At 44.6% G+C, this 25,184-nt stretch overlaps 1 protein-coding gene and 1 pseudogene across 1 annotated transcript in view; one reads left to right on the plus strand and one right to left on the minus strand.

Moving 5' to 3' along the window:
• LOC110498595 (engulfment and cell motility protein 3) overlaps nt 1-25,184 on the plus strand; it is a 52,416-nt gene that overhangs the window by 21,334 nt on the left and 5,898 nt on the right. Inside the window, exons 16-19 of the mRNA XM_021575248.3 lie at nt 18,480-18,643; nt 23,850-23,962; nt 24,156-24,260; nt 24,409-24,488. Coding sequence (XP_021430923.1) covers nt 18,480-18,643; nt 23,850-23,962; nt 24,156-24,260; nt 24,409-24,488 — 462 coding nt within the window. The remainder of the gene's footprint in view (nt 1-18,479; nt 18,644-23,849; nt 23,963-24,155; nt 24,261-24,408; nt 24,489-25,184) is intronic.
• LOC149985264 (SCAN domain-containing protein 3-like) lies at nt 20,850-22,254 on the minus strand (annotated as a pseudogene).

A 25,184-nucleotide genomic window follows, 5' to 3' on the forward strand; every position in this document is an offset into this window, starting at 1 on the left:
AGCTATAGCCTTTGAAGCGTTTTTATTTCCCAATAACCATCCCTAGGTGATGGCCATCTCCTTTCTAATACTAACTGCACTGGGCTCCCTCAGACAGAACCATTCAAGAACACTCAACAACAACAAAACAGCCTCACAACAGGGTCATGTTTTACAAAGGAGTCATTCCATGTCATTTGAGCAAGCCATGACACCCACCATCTCAGATTGTTCTGAAATTGTTTCTGTAGTTAGAAACATGTAAGATTGTCATTCCTGAAACATTATTTTGTTGAAATGTTATTTTATATATGAGAAATTAAGCTAATTGATTGCACCCAAATGGGCCATTTTAATTTATAGGATTCAGATCATATTCAACAAATATAGTACCCAACATCTGACATTTCCTAGCCAAAGATTAAGCGTAAAAGAAGGCCAAACTGATTTCCTTTCATAGAGGACTAGCTTGAATTAAGAGGATGACCACAAAATATATTTTCATAATGAGCCAAATCTATTGGTTTTCTACCCAAAGTATAGCATGAACTGTGGCATCTAGTGGTCAAAACCTGATACTTTCTGGAACATCCAGGTGCTCTTTTGCAAACTTCAGACGTGCAGTGTTTTTTTTGGACAACAGTGGCTTCTTCTGTGGTGTCCTTCCTGAACACCATTCTTGTTTAGTGTTTTATGTATCGTAGACTCGTCAAAAGAGATGTTAGCATGTTCTAGAGATTTAGGCAAGATACAGTAGATGGTATCGAGTACAGTATATACATATGAGATGAGTATGTAAACAAAGTGGCATAGTTAAAGTGGCTAGTGATACATGTATTACATAAGGATACAGTCGATGATATAGAGTACAGTATATACGTATGCATATGAGATGAATAATGTAGGGTAAGTAACATTATATAAGGTAGCATTGTTTAAAGTGGCTAGTGATATATTTCCATAATTTCCCATTATTAAAGTGGCTGGAGTTGTGTCAGTGTGTTGGCGACAGCCACTCAATGTTAGTGGTGGCTGTTTAACAGTCTGATGGCCTTGAGATAGAAGCTGTTTTTCAGTCTCTCGGTCCCAGCTTTGATGCACCTGTACTGACCTCGCCTTCTGGATGATAGCGGGGTGAACAGGCAGTGGCTCGGGTGGTTGATGTCCTTGATGATCTTTATGGCCTTCCTGTGACATCGGGTGGTGTAGGTGTCCTGGAGGGCAGGTAGTTTGCCCCCGGTGATGCGTTGTGCAGACCTCACTACCCTCTGGAGAGCCTTACGGATGAGGGCGGAGCAGTTGCCGTACCAGGCGGTGATACAGCCCGCCAGGATGCTCTCGATTGTGCATCTGTAGAAGTTTGTGAGTGCTTTTGGTGACAAGCCAAATTTCTTCAGCCTCCTGAGGTTGAAGAGGCGCTGCTGCGCCTTCTTCACAATGCTGTCTGTGTGAGTGGACCAATTCAGTTTGTCTGTGATGTGTATGCCGAGGAACTTAAAACTTGCTACCCTCTCCACTACTGTTCCATCGATGTGGATAGGGGGGTGTTCCCTCTGCTGTTTCCTGAAGTCCACGATCATCTCCTTAGTTTTGTTGACGTTGAGTGTGAGGTTATTTTCCTGACACCACACTCCGAGGGCCCTCACCTCCTCCCTGTAGGCCGTCTCGTCGTTGTTGGTAATCAAGCCTACCACTGTTGTGTCGTCCGCAAACTTGATGATTGAGTTGGAGGCGTGCGTGGCCACGCAGTCGTGGGTGAACAGGGAGTACAGGAGAGGGCTCAGAACGCACCCTTGTGGGGCCCCAGTGTTGAGGATCAGCGGGGAGGAGATGTTGTTGCCTACCCTCACCACCTGGGGGCGGCCCGTCAGGAAGTCCAGTACCCAGTTGCACAGGGCGGGGTCGAGACCCAGGGTCTCGAGCTTGATGACGAGCTTGGAGGGTACTATGGTGTTAAATGCCGAGCTGTAGTCAATGAACAGCATTCTCACATAGGTATTCCTCTTGTCCAGATGGGTTAGGGCAGTGTGCAGTGTGGTTGAGATTGCATCGTCTGTGGACCTATTTGGGCGGTAAAAAAGTTATTTAGTCTGCCTGGGAGCAGGACATCCTGGTCCGTGACTGGGCTGGATTTCTTCCTGTAGTCCGTGATTGACTGTAGACCCTGCCACATGCCTCTTGTGTCTGAGCCGTTGAATTGAGATTCTACTTTGTCTCTGTACTGACGCTTAGCTTGTTTGATAGCCTTGCGGAGGGAATAGCTGCACTGTTTGTATTCAGTCATGTTACCAGACACCTTGCCCTGATTAAAAGCAGTGGTTCGCGCTTTCAGTTTCACGCGAATGCTGCCATCAATCCACGGTTTCTGGTTAGGGAATGTTTTAATCGTTGCTATGGGAACGACATCTTCAACGCACGTTCTAATGAACTCGCACACCGAATCAGCGTATTCGTCAATGTTGTTTTCTGACGCAATACGAAACATGTCCCAGTCCACGTGATGGAAGCAGTCTTGGAGTGTGGAGTCAGCTTGGTCGGACCAGCGTTGGACAGACCTCAGCGTGGGAGCCTCTTGTTTTAGTTTCTGTCTGTAGGCAGGGATCAACAAAATGGAGTCGTGGTCAGCTTTTCCGAAAGGGGGGCGGGGCAGGGCCTTATATGCGTCGCGGAAGTTAGAGTAACAATGATCCAATGTCTTTCCACCCCTGGTTGCGCAATCGATATGCTGATAAAATTTAGGGAGTCTTGTTTTCAGATTAGCCTTGTTAAAATCCCCAGCTACAATGAATGCAGCCTCCGGATAAATGGTTTCCAGTTTGCAAAGAGTCAAATAAAGTTCATTCAGAGCCAACGATGTGTCTGCTTGGGGGGGGATATATACGGCTGTGATTATAATCGAAGAGAATTCTCTCGGTAGATAATGCGGTCTACATTTGATTGTGAGGAATTCTAAATCAGGTGAACAGAAGGATTTGAGTTCCTGTATGTTTCTTTCATCACACCATGTCACGTTAGTCATAAGGCATACGCCCCCGCCCCTCTTCTTACCAGAAATATGTTTGTTTCTGTCTGCGCAATGCGTGGAGAAACCTGTTGGCTGCACCGCCTCGGATAGCGTCTCTCCGGTAAGCCACGTTTCCGTGAAGCAAAGAACGTTACAGTCTCTGATGTCCCTCTGGAATGCTACCCTTGCTCGGATTTCATCAACCTTGTTGTCAAGAGACTGGACATTGGCAAGAAGAATGCTAGGGAGTGGTGCACGGTGTGCCCGTCTCCGGAGTCTGACCAGAAGACTGCCTCGTTTCCCTCTTTTTCGGAGTCATTTTTTTCGGTCGCTGCATGGGATCCACTCCGTTGTCCTGTTTGTAAGGCAGAACACAGGATCTGCGTCGCGAAAAACATATTCTTGGTCGTACTGATGGTGAGTTGACGCTGTTCTTATATTCAGTAGTTCTTCTCGACTGTATGTAATGAAACCTAAGATGACCTGGGGTACTAATGTAAGAAATAACACGTAAAAAAACAAAAAACTGCATAGTTTCCTAGGAACGCGAAGCGAGGCGGCCATCTCTGTCGGCGCCGGAAGTCAGCAAGGGCATTGAAGATGAAATGTGGCTGGGTCTTTCAGCATGACAATGATCCCAAACACACCGCCCGGGCAACGAAGGAGTGGCTTCGTAAGAAGCATTTCAAGGTCCTGGAGTGGCCTAGCCAGTCTCCAGATCTCAACCCCATAGAAAATCTTTGGAGGGAGTTGAAAGTCCGTGTTGCCCAGCAACAGCCCCAAAACATCATTGCTCTAGAGGAGATCTGCATGGAGGAATGGGCCAAAATACCAGCAACAGTGTGTGAAAACCTTGTGAAGACTTACAGAAAACGTTTGACCTCTGTCATTGCCAACAAAGGGTATATAACAAAGTATTGAGATAAACTCTTGTTATTGACCAAATACTTATTTTCCACCATAATTTGCAAATTAATTAATAAAAAATCCTACAATGTGATTTTCTGGATTTTTTTTCTCATTTTGTCTGTCATAGTTGAAGTGTACCTATGATGAAAAGTACAGGCCTCTCTCATCTTTTCAATTGGGAGAACTTGCACAATTGGTGGCTGACTAAATACTTTTTTGCTTTTTCAGTTTTTCAGTTCATTGGATTCAATTGTTGGTAAAAAAAATAACATTTAAAATTAAACAAAGAAGAGAAAACAACCTAAATATATCGCAAGACAACCCCAGGCACTCCCTTATTCCGGCACAGCCACGCACAACAGCCAAGAACACATGCAGTACTGACAATCCAGAGCGAGTAAACCTGTAAAACCAACCTGTTATGTGCCTCCTTGAAGGAGGGAGGTGCAGGAATCAAGAGCAGGAGAGCAAGGAAGTCCCAGTGGCACAATAGTTTATTCTGAAAGTCCCAACTCAACAACATCATGGGGGGGGAATACGCCCAAACGAGGTCGCCACACACAGGGAAAATAAACGATACCCACGGGGGAGAAACCTCTACTCCTACACACCAAACCGGTACAACTGCCGTGTGAAAGAAAAAAACCTGTGGTGCAGACACGCACCCCTAACACAGTAACCACAGCAAAACAATCCCGTACAGACTAACAGGCAGCGGAGGTAAATAAACCCACCGAAATCAACTAACAGGACACAGGTGTAAACAATACAGACAGACACAATCAAAAAGGAAAAATGGATCGGTAGCAGCTAGTAGGCCAGCGACGACGATCGCCGAGCACCGTCCGAACAGGGAGAGGAGCAGTGACAGTACCCCCCGGTGCCTCACTGCGGTGGTGGTCAGCGCTCGCTTTCTGCCGCCTTTCGGCCCGTTTCAGGTGCCCCTGGACGGCCTCCCAGGTCTCCTTTGAGCGCTTCACCCATTCCTCCACCACAGGAGCCCCGGTCTGGCTCGGATGTCACTGTACCAGGACCGGCTGATACCCCAACATGCACTGAAAGGGCGAAAGGTTAGTTGAGGAGTGGCGGAGTGAGTTCTGGGCCATCTCTGCCCACGGAAGTACCTCACCCTCTCACCTGGCCGGTCCTGGCAATACGACCGCAGAAACCTACCCACATCCTGGTTTACTCTCTCCGCCTTCCCATTACTCTCGGGGGGGGAAACCAGAGGTCAGGCTGACCGAGACCCCCAGATGCTCCATGAACACCCGCCAAACCCGGGACGTGAACTGGGGACCCCGATCAGAAACTATGTCCTCAGGCACCCCATATTGCCGGAAGACGTGAGTAAACAGGGCCTCCGCAGTCTGTAGGGCCGTAGGGAGACCTGGCAAATGGAGGAGACGACAGGACTTAGAAAACCGATCCACAATGACCAGGATCGTGGTGTTACCCTGGGATGGAGGAAGATCGGTCAGGAAGTCTACCGACAGGTGTGACCAAGGCCGTTGTAAGACGGGGAGCGGTTGTAACTTCCCTCTGGGCAGGTGTCTAGGAGCCTTGCACTGAGCGCACACTGAGCAGGAGGAGACATAAACCCTCATGTACTTAGCTAAAGTGGGCCACCAGTACTTCCCCCTAAGGCTTCGCACCATCCTATCGATACCCGGATGACCAGAGGAGGGTAACGTGTGCGCTCACCAAATCAACCTATCACGGACACCTAGCGGGACGTACCTCCGTCTAGCTGGACGCTGAGGTGCAGTAGGCTCTGACCGAGATGCCCGCTCGATGTCCGTGTCCACCTCCCACACCACCGGCGCCACCAGAAAAGAGGCCGGAAGTATGGGGGTGGGATCGATGGACCGCTCCTCTGTATCATACAGACGGGACAGTGCGTCTGCCTTAGCGTTCTGGGAACCTGGTCTATACGATATCGTAAATCTGAATCTGGTGAAAAACATGGCCCACCTTGCCTGGCGAGGGTTCAGTCTCCTCGCCGCCCGGATGTACTCCAGATTACGGTGGTCAGTCCAGATGAGGAAAGGGTGTTGAGCCCCCTCAAGCCAATGTCTCCACACCTTCAGAGCTTTTATGACAGCCAGCAACTCCCGGTCCCCCACGTCATAGTTTCGCTCCGCCGGGCTGCGCTTTCTCGAATAGAAAGCGCAGGGGCGGAGCTTCAATGGCGCGCCCGAGAGCTGTGAGAGCACGGCTCCAATCCAAGCCTCGGATGCGTCCACCTCCACTATGAACGCCAAAGAGGGATCCGGATGAGCCAACACGGGATCCTCTGTAAACAGAGTCCTCAAGCGACAAAACGCTCTGTCCGCCTCAGCCGACCACCGCAGACGCACCGGTCCCCCCTTCAGCAGTGAGGTAATGGGAGCAGCCACCTGCCCAAAACCCTGGATAAACCTCCGGTAGTAATTGGCAAACCCTAAAAACCGCCGCACCTCCTTTACCGGGGTGGGAGTCGGCCTATTACGCACGGCTGCAATGCGGTCACACTCCATCACCAACCCTGATGTGGAAATGCGACAACCCAGGAAGGAGACGGCCTGTTGGGAGAACACGCATTTCTCAGCCTTGACGTACAGGTCATGCTCCAACAGTCGCCCAAGTACTTTACGCACCAGAGACACATGCGCGGCGCGTGTAGCGGAATACAGTGGGGAGAACATGTATTTGATACACTGCCGATTTTGCAGGTTTTTCTACTTACAAAGCATGTAGAGGTCTGTCATTTTTATCATAGGTACACTTCAACTGTGAGAGACGGAATCTAAAGCACAAATCCAGAAAATCACATTGTACGATTTTTAAGTAATTAATTAGCATTTTATTGCATGACATAAGTATTTGATCACCTACCAACCAGTAAGAATTCCGGCTCTCACAGACCCGTTAGTTTTTCTTTAAGAAGCCCTCCTGTTCTCCACTCATTACCTGTATTAACTGCACCTGTTTGAACTCGTTACCTGTGTAAAAGACACCTGTCCACACACTCAATCAAACAGACTCCAACCTCTCCACAATGGCCAAGACCAGGATGCTGTGTAAGGACATCAGGGATAAAACTGTAGACCTGCACAAGGCTGGGACGGGCTACAGGACAATAGGCAAGCAGCTTGGTGAGAAGGCAACAACTGTTGCCGCAATTATTTGAAAATGGAAGAGGGTCAAGATGACGGTCAATCACCCTCGGTCTGGGGCTCCATGCAAGATCTCACCTCGTGGGGCATCAATGATCATGAGGAAGGTGAGGGATCAGCCCAGAACTACACGGCAGGACCTGGTCAATGACCTGACGAGAGCTGGGACCATAGTCTCAAAGAAAACCATTAGTAACACACTACGCCGTCATGGATTAAAATCCTGCAGCGCACGCAAGGTCCCCCTGCTCAAGCCAGCACATGTCCAGGCCTGTCTGAAGTTTGCCAGTGACCATCTGGATGATCCAGAGGAGGAATGGGAGAATGTCATGTGGTCTGATGAGACAAAAATAGAGCTTTTTGGTCTAAACTCCACTCGCCATGTTTGGAGGAAGAAGAAGGATGAGTACAACCCCAAGAACACCATCCCAAACGTGAAGCATGGAGGTGGAAACATCATTCTTTGGGATGCTTTTCTTCAAAGGGAACAGGACGACTGCACCGTATTGAGGGGAGGATGAATGGGGCCATATATCGCGAGTTCTTGGCCAACAACCTCCTTCCCTCAGTAAGAGCATTGAAGATGGGTCGTGGCTGGGTCTTCCAGCATGACAACGACCCGAAACACACAGCCAGGGCAACTAAGGAGTGGCTCCGTAAGAAGCATCTCAAGGTCCTGGAGTGGCCTAGCCAGTCTCCAGACCTGAACCCAATTGAAAATCTTTGGAGGGAGCTGAAAGTCCGTATTGCCCAGCGAAAGCCCCGAAACCTGGAGGATCTGGAGAAGGTCTGTATGGAGGAGTGGGCCAAAATCCCTGCTGCAGTGTGTGCAAACCTGGTCAAGAACTACAGGAAATGTATGATCTCTGTAATTGCAAACAAAGGATTCTGTACCAAATATTAAGTTCTGCTTTTCTGATGTGTCAAAAACTTATGTCATGCAATAAAATGCAAATAAATTACTTAAAAATCATACAATGTGATTTTCTGGATTTTTAGATTCCGTCTCTCACAGTTGAAGTGTACCTATGATAAAAATTACAGACCTCTACATGCTTTCTAAGTAGGAAAACCTGCAAATCGGCAGTGTATCAAATACTTGTTCTCCCCACTGTATATCAGAATGTCATCGATATACACCACCACACCCTGCCCATGCAGGTCCCTGAGAATCTTGTCTACAAAGGATTGGAAGACTGCTGGGGCATTCTTCAACCCATACGGCATGACGAGGTACTCATAATGGCCGGATGTGGTACTAAACGCTGTCTTCTCCCTCCCGGATACGCACCAAGTTATACGCGCTCCTGAGATCCAGTTTTGTGAAGAAGCGTGCTCCGTGAAATGACTCATTCGCCATAGCGATGAGAGGTAGTGGGTAACTGTACTCCACCATAATAGAATTTAGACCTCTATAGTCAATGCACGGACGCAGACCTCCCTCCTTCTTCTTCACAAAAAAGAAACTTGAGGAGGTGGGTGACGTGGAGGGCTGAATGTACCCCTGCCTCAGAGATTCAGAGACATATGTTTCCATAGCCACCGTCTCCTCCTGTGACAGGGGATACACGTGACTCCTGGAAAGTGCAGTGTTTACCTGGAGGTTTATCGCACAATCCCCTCGTTGATGGGGTGGTAATTGGGTCACCCTGTTTTAACAGAAGGCGATAGCCAAATCGGCATATTCGGGGTGAATGCGCACGGTGGAGATTTGGTCTGGACTCTCCACCGTCGTTGCACCGATGGAACCTCCCACACACCTACCTGAGCACTTCTCTGACCACCCCTTTAGAGCCGTCTGTTGCCACGAAATAGTGGGGTTGTGAAAGGCCAACCAGGGAATCCCCAACACCACTGGAATCGCAGGAGAATCTATGAGGAAGAGACTAATTCTCTCCTCATGACCCCCCTGAGTAACCATGTCCAGTGGAGCCGGGGCCTCCCTGACCACCCCTGACCCTAATGGTTGACTATCTAGGGAGTGCACAGGGAAGGGTTTGTCCATCTGAACAAGGGGAATCCCTAACCTATGCGCGAAACCGCGATCCATAAAATTCCCCTCTGCGCCTGAATCTACTAGCGCTTTATGCTGGGAATGGGGGAAAGAAATTAACACATACATGTGACCAACAGGGGGCTCTGGGTGAGCCTGGTGCTGACTCACCTGGGGTGTCCGAACAGTACTCGGCCTGCCGTCTCGACTCCCAGATGAGCTCCTCCAGCACCAGTCGGCAGTGTGCCCTCTCCAACCACACCCAGTGTAGGAGGAGGCTCCTCCTCCGATCGCCCTCGCTGCAGCACCCCCTAATTCCATGGGGGTTGGAGCGGAGGCGCTGGGGGGTGGAACCAACAGGACCCGATCTAGACGCCCGCACGTAGCCAGCAAGTTGTCCAACCTGATGCACATGTCCACTAGCTGGTCCAGGGTGAGGGTAGCGTCTCTGCATGCTAGCTCCCTGCGGACGTCCTCACGTAAGCTGCACTACAGCGGTCAATTAGGGCCCTGTCATTCCTCCCTGCGCGGGCGGCCAATGTCCTGAACTTCAGAGCAAAGTCTTGTGCGCTCCCCGTCTCCTGCCGTAGATGGAACAGATGCTCACCCTCCGCTCGACCCAACAATCCCGCACAAAGACTAACAGGCAGCGGAGGTAAATAAACCCACCGAAATCAACTAATAGGACACAGGTGTAAACAATACAGACAGACAGACACAAACGAAAAGGAAAAATGGATCGGTTGCAGCTAGTAGGCCATCGACGACGACTGCCGAGCACCGTCCGAACAGGGAGAGGAGCCACTTTCGGTGGAAGTCGTGACACAACCCTCTCTCCACCCTATACATTATGTTTTTTATTCCAGGGTCATTGCTCTATCACCTTGGCTGTTTTACACCTAGGCCTATATCATTAGGATCAATAATATAAAAGGTAGCATAAATAACTTATATAGAAATATATAATATCTCTCGCTTAGAGAAGTGCTTCCATAAGCCAATTATTGTGATAGTTCTACCGTTAACTTTAATCACTTTATCCCAGTGTTAACCAGCCCACACACACACTAGAGACAACAACCCTGTTGACAATATCTAATCCATCCATTCGCCAGTGTGTATCAGAAGAATAATCATCCTTTACATTTTTTCTTTTGAGATAAATTTTTTAAATGTAAAAGGTTAATACCAATTATTTTAGGATCGTATAGGCCTATTCCAATTGAGAACCTAGGCGGGTTTTTAATTATATAATCCTTTATCCTAGGCCTATAATATTTATAACGTTTTATTTTAAAAGCTAATCATTCTGATTCACATTGGCGAACAAGAGCGGCACCATATAACAGCTTTTAAGCCATAATATACCCAACCTCTACAATTAGGACATACAGTTGAAGTCGGAAGTTTACATATACACTTAGGTTGGAGTCATTAAAACTAGTTTTTCAACCACTCCACAAATTTCTTGTTAACAAACTATAGTTTTGGCAAGTCGGTTAGGACATCTACTTTGTGCATGACACAAGTAATTTTTCCAACAACAGATTATTTCACTTATAATTCACTGTTTCACAATTCCATTGGGTCAGAAGTTTACATACACTAAATTGACTGTGCCTTTAAACAGTTTGGAAAATTGCAGGAAATTATGCATGGCTTTAGAAGCTTCTGTTAGGCTAATTGACATCATTTGAGTCAATTGGAGGTGTACCTGTGGATGTATTTCAAGGCCTACCTTCAAACTCAGTGCCTCATGGGAAAATCAAACGAAATCAGCCAAGACCTCAGAAAAAGAATTGTAGACCTCCACAAGTCTGGTTCGTACTTGGGAGCAATTTCCAAACGCCTGAAGGTACCACGTTCATCTGTACAAACAATAGTAGGCAAGTATAAACACCATGGGACCACGCAGCCGTCATACCGCTCAGGAAGGAGACGCGTTCTGTCTCCTAGAGATGAACGTACTTTGGTGCGAAAAGTGCAAATCAATCCCAGAACAACAGCAAAGTACCTTGTTAAGATGCTGGAGGAAACAGGTGCAAAAGTATCTATATCTGTCACGTTCTGACCTTTATTTCCTTTGTTTTTGTATTTAGTTAGTATGGTCAGGGCGTGAGTTGGGTGGGCAGTCTATGTTTGATTTTCTATGATTTGGGGATTTGTATGTTTCGGCCTAGTATGGTTCTCAATCAGAGGCAGGTGTCATTAGTTGTCTCTGATTGAGAATCATACTTAGGTAGCCTGGGTTGCACTGTTTGTTTGTGGGTGATTGTCTATGTTGATTGCTTCTTTCAGCGCAGTTTGCATTAGCTTCACGGTTGTTAGTTCGTATATTGTTTTGTATAGGGTTTTCAGTGTTCAGTGTTTTTCTGTAGTAAAATAAATGATGAACACATACCACGCCGCATTTTGGTCTTCCGATCCATCTCGCCTCTCCTCTTCAGATGAAGAGGAGGACGACCGTGACAATATCCACAGTAAAATGAGTTCTATATCGGCATAACCTGAAAGGCCGCTCAGCAAGGAAGAAGCCACTGCTCCAAAACCGCCACAAAAAAGCCAGACTACGGTTTGCAACTGCACATGGGGACAAAGATCGTACTTTTTGGGGAAATGTCCTCTGATCTGATGAAACAAAAATAGAATTATTTGGCCATAATGACCATCGTTATGTTTGGAGGAAAAAGGGGGAGGCTTGCAAGCCAAAGAACACCATCCCAACCATGAAGCAGGGGGGTGGCAGCATCATGTTGTTGGGGTGCTTTGCTGCAGCAGGGACTGGTGCACTTCACAAAATAGATGGCATCATGGGGATGAAAAATGATGTGTATATATTGAAGCAACATCTCAAGACATCAGTCAGGAAGTTAAATCTTGGTAGCAAATGGGTCTTCCAAATAGAAAATTACCTCAAGGATACTTCCAAAGTTGTGGCAACATGGCTTACAAGGTATTGTTGAGGTATTGAAGTCAAGGTATTGGAGTGGCCATCACAAAGCCCTGACCGTAATCCTATAGAAAATTTGTATAAATAAAAACGACCTTGATATTTCTAATGTACAATCTTCAAATTAAATACATAAAAAATCATAAAGAAAAAAAAGGTCAGCCTTACCCATCCCTGCCTTCCCCTGAATCAAAACCTGATATTACGTCCATATAGTTCAAAGTTCCACATTGTCTAGATAGAAAAATGATAAGTTCATCATACCCATTCTGCATTACCATAAATCCAACCTTATTTTAAGTCCACATAGTCCACGGTTCAATAGTGCATGAAACATCTTTGTTGTTGTTGTAAAAAAACAATAAATCCATATTTGTACTGTGTGATGCAGTGCAAATATGTATTGGGGACTACTTCAACAGGAGGTAGCTACACTCACAGCCACGTTGCAATCTTCCAGTCCTTGAACATTTGATTATTTACATGTAATTTATCGACCACTAGACGAACATTCTGCTTCTCTGCTCAGAGCCTTTTGAAAGTGGGGTACAGGGCACGTCGTCTCTCTACTATTTCATGAGGAAATTGTTCATTAATAGAGAATGGGGAGTTCTTCAATTCCCTACCCTGTTGTAAGAAGGCAATTTTCATTTCGTAGTGGGTTAGCATAGCTACGATCGGACGGGGCCTTCCCTCTGTTCTTCCACCAAAACGGTGAGCTCTTTGAAAATCAATTGTTTCCACCTGTTCATCCTGTTCATCCATCATCTTGAGATTACGTTTCATGAACACTGACTTTTTCCTCCGTTGACTGATAGATTTAGTTTTCATCCTCCTTTATTCCCATTATAACAATATTATTTATCCTACTTCTGCACTTTAGATCAAGTAATTCTGCTGTCATTGTTTTATTATCATACCGTAGCCTCTCTGTAGTGTCTTTTAGGGAGTCCAATATTTTCAATATTTTATTTTCCGCTCGTATTTCTTCCATATTTTTATTACTGTAATCCATTCCTGTTTTTAAAGCCTCAACCTCCCCCAGTAGCCCAGGCAATAGATCCAGTTTTTGTTAACTGATCGCTCATGCTTGTAAGCAATGCTCTATCTTCTGGAGGCATAGTTATAAAAACATCCCCTTCCAATGTTAAGTTTGGAATTTTTGAAGGCAGCTTTCCTCCCGTTTGGCTCGCAGAACTCGAGGAAAGATCTTCTCTTGTTCGATTCGATGTATCCGTTTCTTTTTCGAGCATATCAAAATGCTGATCAATAAATAGTTCCAGATTCACTATAGTATCCAGAATGTTTGTTTCGTAGTTATCAGCTATTTTTTTGTGAGTAATTCATGGGACAAGCTGTGCCTACCATGCTGCCACCTGCCACATCATCACCCCCCTTTCAGTCATCTTTGCAGGACGGTCACTCCTAGGGAGAGTAGTAACAGTGCTAACTTTCTCCATTTATAGACAATTTGTCTTACTGTGGACTGATCAACATCAAGGCTTTTAAAGATACTTTTGTAACCCTTTCCAGCTTTTGCAAGTCAATAATTCTTAATCTTAGGTCTTCTGAGATCTCCTTTGTTTGAGGCATGGTTCACAATGCTTCTTGTGAGTAGCAAACTCAAATTTTGTGAGCGTTTTTTATAGGTCAGGGCAACTCTAACCAACATCTCGTCTCATTGATTGTACTCCAGGTTAGCTGACTCCTGACTCCAATTAGCTTTTGGAGAAGTCATTAGCCTTACATACTTTTTCCCAGCTACACTGTGAGTGTTTAAAGTATGTATTTAATGTAGACAAGAAAAATACAATAGTTTGTGTGCAATTAGTTTAAGCACAATGTGTTTGTCTATTGTTGTGACTTAGATGAAGATCAGATCAAATTTTATGACCCGTTTATGCAGAAATTCAGGTATTTCCAAAGGGTTCGCATACTTTTTCTTGCCACTGTAGTATGGAGAAGCAATACTCCAAGCCACAGCTTCATACTACTTGGTATGGGGGGTACATGGGCGGTTTTTGACAATTTTGGGGGATTCCTCATGTCTTACTCATTCGTATGAAGAAGTTTGGTCCAAATTGGATGTTGGGTACTATATTTTGGTCATAAGTCCCTAACCTTGTGTAACGATCTTCTTCATCTGAGGAGTATGAAAGATCAGACCAATACACAGCGTGGTAAGTGTCCATTTTAATGAAATATAACTGAACACTGAAATACAAAATAACCAAAGTGAAACAATGAAAATCGAAACAGTTCTGTATGGTGAAATACAGACACAGAAAACATCTACCCATAAACCATAGTGGGAAAACAGGCTACCTAAGTATGGTTCTCAATCAGAGACAATGATTGACAGCTGCCTCTGATTGGGAACCATACCAGGCCAAACACATATAACTATGACACACACATAGAACAAAAACATAGAATGCCCACCCCAACTCACGCCCTGACCAGGACGTGACACCTTGTGTCATTGTGTTGCACAGCTTGTGCCCACAACTCCCTTCCACAGTCCCGTGGGGCAGGGACAATGGGGCATTAGAAGCACAAAGAGAATCCCGCTCCATAGCAGAATCATAGCAAGGGATAAAGGCCCCACACAATCGCTTGTTTCCATCAGCAGTAATTACACAAGAGAAAAACCTCTGGACGCCGACAATGGAGAGCTGGACAGTGGTCAGCCATGTTAGAAAGAGAGACAGAGAGAGGGGGGATATAAAACTAAGGCATCTTCCTATGTTGCTTGTGTTATTCTTCTCTCCGCTTTAGATTAGTTCACCCTTTAGTCAGATACTTTTTAGGTCTGATGAGAAATATTAAGGGAATGAATGCAGACTACTGGTGCTTAGCGAATGTGTTGTTTACTGCTTGAAGAGTGACTGGTGTCTGTCCCGTCCATGCTTGTCTCACAGGAGCAAATTCAACACCTCAGTTAGACTGTCAACAAGCCATAATGAGAGTCTTTTACTACCATGTACCTCAGACTCACCTCTCATCCTTTACCGCTCTGTTGCAGTCTCGCTGTTTCTCTTCTCATTCAATCACAAACCCTGTCTCTCCATCTCTTTCTCTCTCTCCCCCTTCTCTCCAATAAACCCCTAACTGTGCTGTCGATTTCAGCCGTTAATCGCTACCGGCAACACGCTGCTGCCAGCTGGGGGCCTCCAACTAGCGCTGTGTGTATGTGTGTGTGACGACCCCCCCACCACACACACACACACTTTTCCCGTGCACACACACACTGCTGGGTTGTAAGGGAACAGAGACAGCTGCTCCTCACTATGGCTGAGGTAACAGTCTCCTGTACTAGGGTTCTCTTTCTATTGGCTAAACCAGAGGAGTGACGGCAGGGAAGAGAGGCACCGGATGGGAGTGTTTGTGACTATGTGTTTACAAAATAACCTTAGCTCTGGACTATGATGCCATAAAGGTGCTACTCTCTCTTATTCCCCCCTCGGCTGTCCTCTCCTCCATTTCTCTCCTCTCATATCTCCCTTTCTCTCTCTCTTGACCCTGGAACTAACATTGTTGGCCTCTGGGTTGTACTTGAAGGACACACTATGGAGGTGAGATACTGTATTTTTGTTAATTTATCATTTATAGGTGGTATGTACACAGAATGTGGATAATGTTGTTACACAGGGTGGAGCTTGGGGGCATTTAAGCAAGGTGTCAATTATAGCTTTGTTTTGTTCAAGTATTTATCAGAATATAAAATTACTGTCTGAATTTTGGTTACAGTTTTAGTGCCATTGTCCTTGGATGTGTTGTTATAAAGATATTTTTGTGCCTACATGGATTCATTAAGTAATAAGGCCTGAGGAGGTGTGATATATGGCCAATATACCATGGCTAAGGACTGTTCATATGCACGACCAAATCTGGAGTGCCTGGACGCAGCCCGTAGAACCCCTGAGGTGCCTTATTGCTATTATAAACTGGTTTCCAACGTAATTAGAGGAGTAAAAATAAATGTTTCGTCATACCCGTGGTATACGGTCTCATATACCACAGCTGTCAGCCAATCAGCATTCAGGGCTCGAACCACCCAGTTTATAATACATATTATATTACATGGCTATTACATATTAGTACAATTCTGGGCTTTTAAAAAATATATTTTTAGAATTGTGTGATTACTATACCATAAAGTGCTGTGTATGTAATGTACAGTAGTTGCTGTGTTGTAGTGTACCCTTGTCCAATTCTGTGTTTAACACAGGATATTTGTTTAACGGTCACTGGTTGTAAAGTTATATTGTTTTTAGTAATATGTATTTTGTTACAGGTGTTGCATTCTATTTCCTTTCATTTCTGTTATTGAGGCTTGATTATTTTGGATTTAACATCAGCACGACAGGCATTGGGATGAATTGGTCCAATAGACTTGCTGCTGACAAATACAACTATGTGCCTCATGAGTACTGTATGCACAGCAGATAGATGATGAGTGCCCCATTGCTATACACTGTTTGCTCCTTGCTTCTTACTCCATAGATACTGGGGTCTCTATGGACACTCTGTAACTTAGAGCCTGTCATCCTTCATGGGTCATGGTTATTGTGCCCTTCACATATCTGTACACATTATTTCATAAAAGGGCTCCATACTGTGGTGCTGTGGAGCTTTTGAGAGGGCAGGTTACCACGATGCACAGAAAAATGACATTCCCATGGCAACGGCTGCTTGGGGTCAAGAGCAGTGTTGAGACACATTCCAAGTAGGGACACGCTGAGAGGAAGAGAGATGAAGATAAAGTGAGAGAGACAGAGGAGGGGAGGAAAGAGGGAGATTTAATTAAATTGTGTTGGGTTTGGTGTGTTCTCATAGATTTCTGTAATGAATTTTTAAACTGGCCACAATGGTAGAGAGAAACATAGATTTTCCTCTCTCACATACAGACACACACCAGTGGTGGTCGGTGCCATTTAAGATGATGGAGGACGATCATTTTTTTATGAGCATGGCCTTATTTCTATTAAAGCATATTGGATGATTGTCATTCATATTCCATTCACATGTGACATTGATAGGTTTAGGCTACTACATGATACTCAACATGTTCCCTATACCCATCATGATATTGCTCCAAACCTAGCCTATGAATGAAAGTTTACAACGTAGGTGCACAGGTTGAGAGAATAATTTGAGTAATCAAGGTGACAGACAGTGACACATTCAATACTGCATTGCACACTCTTGCCTGCATCTAGTTGATCTAGGCCCTAGAGTGTAATCATTAGTCCAGCAGTGGCAAACTGCAGTTTCTATTGGACAAATTCAGGTATGTTTATCCCTGTTTCGTTCCGTTTAAGAAACGTTTTTCAACAGAATCGGGGGAAGAATACACCCATGATCACACGCAAACACAGTTCACTTTCATAGCAGCCACATACAAACAGCATGTACACTTTGCTCATTGTATATTCCTCCTCTCACCTTTTCCCTTCACTTGTGGACTTCAATGTACAACACATCAGCTGTCTGTGACCAGGCTAAAAAAGCTTTCCAAGCCAAACCTTCATATCACAACCGCTAACTGCTACACACAGCCTACATCATTGTCACCAAATGAGCTAATGTCATAGTCAACATAGCTACTAGAACTAACACCTTAGTAAACTCTCTACAATCATGCAGTACAATGTACGATCGGCAAGCATGTTATGCAGTTACACCTGCAGGCCCCGGTGGCAATACATTAATATAATCAAAAGCTTACCTTGACTTGGAAAGGTTCCAATGTTGGATAACCATAGCCAGCTAGGTAACATAGCATCCCTCTCAGTTTGTGCTGGGTGTTTGAATAGGCTAAACTAGCTAGCTGCATTCACTAGATAAGTGTAAATAAATATAATACAACGAAATATAGCTAGCTCTCTCTCGCTTCTATTTCTTTTTTGAATAAAAGTATTTGTTCAAAACTAGGCTAGCTAGCTGTAGCTTATGCTTTCAGTACTAGATTCATTCTCTGATCATTTGATTGGTTGGACAACATGTCAGTCCTCCAGAAGCTGTCATAATTACTGTGTAAGTCTATGGAAGGGGGTGAGAACCATGAGCCTCCTAGATTTTGTATTGAAGTCAATGTACCCAGAGGAGGACGGAAACTAGCTGTCCTCCGGCTACCCCATGGTGCTACCATACAGAGTGTTGTTAAGGTTACTGTTGACCTTTGCTGCAAAACAGTGTGTTTTAATCAATTATTTGGTGACGTGAATTTATTTAGCATCGTTTTATCTAAAAGGTGTGTAAAGCCTTGTGTAAGCATCACTGTGTCCAGCGCTCTCTCAACTCATACCCACATTCACTCAAATTGCTAGCTACTGAAATATATTCAAACATACATAAACTATGATATACAGTACTGCATACTTTTGAATAGTGTAACCCGCCAGAGAAACCATTTCTACAGCCATAACATAGCTGGTATTTTTTCCATTTAAATAATCATTGTTGACTCTCTCTGCACATCTTTAGGTAATGCAGGTTGTGCGTGAGCAGATCACCAGGACTCTGTCCAGTAAGCCCACGTCTCTGGAGCTGTTTAAGAACAAGGTGAATGCTCTGAACTACAGTGAGATCCTCAAACTACGCCAGACAGAGCGGCTGCACCAAGAGGAGACCCTCGCCCCACCTGTATTGTGAGTCGTTTAACTGTTTGAGCAGATTTTTTTTCTCTCCATCTCGCTCTCTCTCACTCTCTCTATGACACACACACACACACACACACACACACACACATACACACACACACACACACACACACACACACACACACACACACACACACACAACCCCTTGTCAGCCTGTACTTCCCCCAAAGGCCTCTAGAGGGCAGCGATCAGCCCCCGTAGTGTGTGTATTTGTGTATACTTCAGTGTGTATCAAAATCAAATCAAATCAAATTGTATTTTGTCACATGCACCGAATACAACAATGCTTTAAAACATTAACCTACAATGCTTTAAAACGTTAGAGAAAAATAACTGATAAGTTAAAAATAGATAAGTAAAAAAGTAACAAATAATTAAACAGCAGCAGTAAAATAACAATAGCGAGGCTATATACAGGGGGTACCGGTACAGATAAAATGTGCGAGGGCACCGGTTAGTTGAGATAAATTAGGTAATATGTACATGTAGGTAGAGTTATTAAAGTGACTATGCATAGATAATAAACAGAGAGTAGCAGCAGCAGCGTAAAGGGGGGGGGATGATTAGATGTTCAGGAGTCTTATGGCTTGGAGGTAGAAGCTGTTAAGAAGCCTTTCGGACCTAGACTTGGCGCTCCAGTACTGCTTGCCATGTGGTAGCAGAGAGAACAGTCTATGACTAGGGTTGTCTTTTACAATTTTTAGGACATTCCTATCACCGCCAGGTATACAGGTCCTGGATGGCAGGAAGCTTGGCCCTAGTGATGTACTGCGCCGTACGCACTACCCTCTGCAGTGCCTTGCGGTCAGAGGCCGAGCAGTTGCCATACCAGGCAGTGATGCAACCAGTCAGGCAGGATGCTCTCGATGTTGCAGCTATAGAACCTTTTGAGGATTTGAGGACCCATGCCAAATCTTTTCAGTCTCCAGAGGGGGAATAGGCTTTGTTGTGCCCTCTTCACGACTGTCTTAGTGTGTTTGGACCATGATAGTTTGTTGATGATGTGGACACCAAGGAACTCTCAACCTGCTCCACTACAGCCCCGTCGATGAGAATGGGGGGCGTGCTCGGTCCTCCTTTTCCTGTAGTCCACAATCATCTCCTTTTGTCTTGATCACTTTGAAGGAGAGGTTGTTGTCCTGGCACCACACGACCAGCTCTCTGACTTCCACCATAAAGGCCAGGGGTTCACAATTAGAATTCAAAGAGGCCCAGTGACTAACATTTTCTCCCCCCAAAGGTCCAAAACCATTAAAATGTCTAACATGCTCTATGATTTGAGTTTGAGTTTATTTTATTATTTACAGGGACAGTGCACATTAATCAACGTTTCAGTAAAAGTGCCGGTTTTAGCCAGCCGGCTAATTTTCAACCGCAGTCCCTGGGCAGGTTATTAAAAACAATTACAATATAGACAATCATTGAGCAGTGAGCACACGCAGAGCAACATAGGACAAGCAAGACGTAGCATACAGACAGAGCAACATAGAACAAAAAGCAGCAAGACAAAATTCATAAAAGCAACAAAGTGTTTCCACACCTCACAAGCTACAGACAACAGACAACATGGAAAGCGGCAATACACAGCTAGGGATCATGATCACAAATCTGATTGACCTTTAGCCATGTATTCATACATTTTGTGAAAGTGTGATAGGTGGTGCAGTTATGTGTGTCTGATGGCAGTGTATTCCAGACATGGGAAGCTCTCACAGAGAAAGCGGATTTACTAAAGGTGCTTATCCTTAAGGGAACTATACAGTCACCTCATACAGTCAACTATACAGTCATTTGGGGGCATATGTAGTTCTTGTATATGTATAGCTAATAAACAAAGTACTGCATTTCAATAACATTTCAACAATATTTATTGCACATTTTCAATGCAGACACATTAAACATGAGGTAAAAATAAATATGCAGCCAAATCATAAATAAAAGTAGGCCTATCACAAATGTTCTCATTTCAAGTTAAACAAGACTGCATCTTCACAAAAAAATAACAAAAGTGCCTGTTTCTGAAAAAAGTGCTTTGATTTTTGAACAAATAAGAAACCACAGGTTTAATATTCATCTTTCCTACTCTCTCACACTTCACTTCTCCATATCTCTTCTTTAGTGAGAGAAATGGGCTTTTGCTTTCCCTGACAGTAATTTGAACCTTGGCTGGAATCAGTGCCATTCAGTGCCATTCTCATGTCAGTGCCATTCTCATGCACATATGTAGGTGCTCATTGGTGAGTCTAGAATGGTACTTATTTTTAATGATGTTCAGATTGGAGACAGAAGACTCACAACTGTATGTGGAGCCAAACATGGTCACGGTGTGTAATGATACTTTGGTTAGACCAGGGGAAACAGTCTCAGACACAGTCTGCAGCCAGAAAGTGTCATGATCAGTTAGTTGAAAGTGCTCTCTTAGTGCAACATTTGCTTGCAGATCAATCAGTTCCATCTGTAGAGATCCAGCATGTGCCCACTTGAAGGTCTTTGTCCCCTCCTTTAAAAATCCCCTGACATCTATGATGAGGAATTGATTCTCAATTAGAAGAAGGAGCTGCTGTCCAAGGCTGAAGCTGTCAAAGCGATTTCTGAAGTTTCCAATCAGCTTATCTATGAATTCAACATGAGGAGAAACATCTCTCTCACCCTGAATCTGTTCCTGGACTTTTGGGAAGTGTGCACAGTTTTCTTGAAGATCTTCCTTGAACACTTCCAGTTTCCTCTGGAAGGACCAGACAGATGTCATCAAATCACAAACTGAATTGTTCTTGCCCTGTAGTCTCACGTTGAGCTCATTAAGGTGTGATGTGATGTCTACCAAAAAAGCAACAATATCCATTTTGCTCTTGTCTTGCAAAAATAGTGAAAACTATGTTGCCTTCTGACTCCTGAGCTGTACTAGGAAAGCTGTTATTTCCTTTCGAATGGACCAAAAGCATTCCAACACCCTGCCTTTACTGAGCCATCTTACATTGTTGTTCAGCAGTTGGTCATTTGCATTTGCCTAAACTCCTTTCAGGAATTCTCTCAGCAGGCGATGTTGATGAGATGAGGATGCCCTGAGGAAGTTGATGAGTTTCATCATTGTATTCATCACTTCAGCATACTCTTCTGATAGATTGGTGCACGGGACAGACTGATGAATGCAGTGGTAAGCAGTGAGATCAGGGTTGTCCTCTTTCAGCTGTGCCACAGCTCCTCTCTCTCTTCCTGTCATGACAGGGGCCCCGTCTGAGGTGATAGAGACCACTTGTTTTAGATCTATCCCCCTCTTTCTCAACTTCTCCTTTATGGCTTTGTGTATGTGTCCTTTCCTCTTGTATGTGTCTCGAGTGGTGTTACACCTAACAGGTCTTCACATAATTCCTTCTTCTCTGTGTGGTAAAATCTAACATATACCAGAAGCTGGGCCTTATCACTCACATCAGTAGGTTCATCAACAGCTAATGTCCTGCATGGTGCACTCCGAATAGCTTCATAACGAGTATTTCACTCTTTCTTGTTGTTGTTGTACGTGGCATTGGGATTTGCTTGATCTTTTCACACAGCTCGTCTTTTTGTTTACCATCAAGTAAAGTTTCAGCAGCAGCATTCATGCACTCCATCACCACTCCCCCGTCAGTAAATGGCTTTTGGTGTTGACCCAAAATCCAAGCAATTTTTTGTGAACATTCGTTTGCACGTTGTTGGGCAGTGAATGCATGGAAGAGGACTCTGGTGGACCGATCATACTGGGCTTTGAGTTCATTTATTTTGCGTGCCCTCACCTCAGACTGATGTGGATATGTTTGCTCAAAAGATCTGTGATTTGTCACGTAGTGGCGCTTCACTCTGACACGTTTCATTAGAGCCACGGTCTCTGAACATATCAGGCAGAGTTATTTGACACTCGCTGCGGGAAGGATAAATGCATATTTGTCTGTCCACTCCTCTAAGAAAAATACATTTTCTGGATCGACTTTCCTGACCTTTTCACATGCCATTCTATAATTTCTCCCCTCGCTTCCGCTTTTGCTTCTCTCGCTGTCTCTCTCTCTGACAACATCAGTCTCCTAACATGCATTGTAAACATTCACTTTGATTGGCTGAGTTTTGTGTAGTGATTTAAATAGCACACGTGATTGGACAACACACAGTAGTATGGGGCGCTGTCTGGATGTTTAGCTCAGTGTGGATGTTGCCTGTAATCCATGGTTTCTGGTTGGGGTATGTACGTACGGTCACTGTTCGGACGACGTCATCGATGCACTTGTTGATGAAGCCTGTGACTGATGTGGTGTACTCAATGCCATCGGAAGAATCCCGGAACATATTCCAGTTTGTGCTAGCAAAATAGTTCTGTTTAGCATTTTCTCTGGTCCAGAATGCTTTCAACCCCTATGAAATCAGGGGTGTTGCTATATTCTGTCCTTGCTTTAGCAATGCAAGATACTCACTTATCAGTCTCAGGTCAAATAATGCTCATTGAATTGAATAGAATGATGTTGAGTGTGTTATGGGTATGGGAGAACTGGGACAAAAGTAACACTTTTAGTTTTCTTCCTAAATACTCAGCGATCGATAGAGCTAGAGAGACCATATTTTATGACAAACAACGTATATATCTCCTCTGCCATTAGCAACTGTAATTTAATTTAATTTATTTTACTTTTGTACCTGCCGGCGGGGCAGGAGTAACACAGCCTTGGAACGGAAGTAACAGTTTGCGAGAAGCGCACAATATCTGTCTTATCTCCATGTTTCTGGTTTGTAATGCTCGTTACGTTCAACAAATGTACTATCAGCCATAATTTTATGTTTGTGTCGATTTGAATAATTAATTAACTATGCATCAACATCACAATGTTGTGCAACCACTATATTTTGCCTTACAATATTAATCAGACTAAAATGGATGACATAATAGCTGTATTAACCATCCTTTTCTCGTCTCACTTTAATGGGAATGGTGTTTCTCACCATTTTCATTGACTATTCATGCTTAGCCATAGCTCGGCGAAACATTGTAGGACTTTGTTTTTTTTGCAGGGAGCCCGTCCTATGCATTAGGAACATACTGACTTCACTACATCAATCTAGCTTCTATCTTATCTGAGAAATTGAGTGCATTACTTTAGACCCATAGTACTTTCATCCTGGCTCTCCCCTACTTGCAGTGTGTGTGACTCTTTCTTTGTCTCTGCCCCTGCAGAGAGCTGAAGGAGCGTCTGAAACCTGAGCTGTTGGAGCTGATTCGCCAGCAGAGACTGAACCGCCTGTGTCAGGGAACACTCTTCCGCAAGATCAGCAGTCGACGAAGACAGGGTGAGACTCTGCGCACCTCTGTGAGGGGTGGACAGGCATTTACATTAGAAAGAGAGAGAAAAGTAAAAGGGGAAGCTACCAGGAGAGCCCAACCCCCAGTGAAAAATAGGGAGACGAATGAAGGATGGTAGATGAAGAGACAGATGCCCTTTCTTTAATCATGCTGATGATTTGTTATTATTGGTCGTTTCAGATAAGTTGTGGTACTGTCGTTTGTCACCCAATCACAAAGTCCTGCACTTTGGCGATGTGGAGGAGGACACAGAAACACCCCCCATCGAGAGTCTCCAGGAAAAGAGTGAGTTTTTAACAACAGCAACACTATGAGTGACTCTAACCTTCCATTGTAGCCTTGACACTCCTTTGACATCACCCTCTTGTCATTGGCTCTGTGTTCAACGCTGAAGTGTGCCGCTAAACATGCTTTTCCTATTTTCCTCTCTCAGTTCCTGTTGCAGATATCAAAGCACTGCTGACAGGGAAAGACTGCCCTCACATGAAGGAGAATAAGGGCAAACAGACCAAGGTTTGTACGATAAGATATAAGGAATGGATATGTGTCTTCTGCTTTTATCCAACCCCCTCCCCCGATATATACACCTACACACACATGGTTGGAGAGGCTGGAGCAGAGGGCAGCGCAGCACCCAATGAGAAATTTAGGGGGTTAAATTGAACATCAGCAGAAGGTGGAAACTGAGATATTGATCCCAGCAACCCTCCAGTTGCCGGCTCACTGCCCGCTAGATTCCCCCCATCAGCATTGGCTACCACTGCCCCTACTGACAACGTCCCCTGAACACACCTTTGGCCCTACAGCTAATTTCCTCTTTCACACTATGTACAGTGGGACCACAAAGTATTTAGTCAGCCACCAATTGTGCAAGTTCTCCCACTTAAAAAGATGAGAGAGGCCTGTAATTTTCATCATAGGTACACTTCAACTATGACATTCAAAAGGAGAAAAAAAAATATCCAGAAAATCACATTGTAGGATTTTTAATGAATTTATTTGCAAATTATGGTGGAAAATAAGTATTTGGTCACCTACAAACAAGCAAGATTTCTGGCTCTCACAGACCTGTAACTTCTTCTTTAAGAGGCTCCTCTGTCCTCCACTCGTTACCTGTATTAATGCCACCTGTTTGAACTTGATATCAGTATAAAAGACACCTGTCCACAACCTCAAACAGTCACACTCCAAACTCCACTATGGCCAAGA

This window comes from Oncorhynchus mykiss, chromosome 2, assembly GCF_057628025.1.
Source record: "Oncorhynchus mykiss isolate SJ-2025 chromosome 2, ASM5762802v1, whole genome shotgun sequence".
Lineage (NCBI taxonomy): Eukaryota > Metazoa > Chordata > Actinopteri > Salmoniformes > Salmonidae > Oncorhynchus > Oncorhynchus mykiss.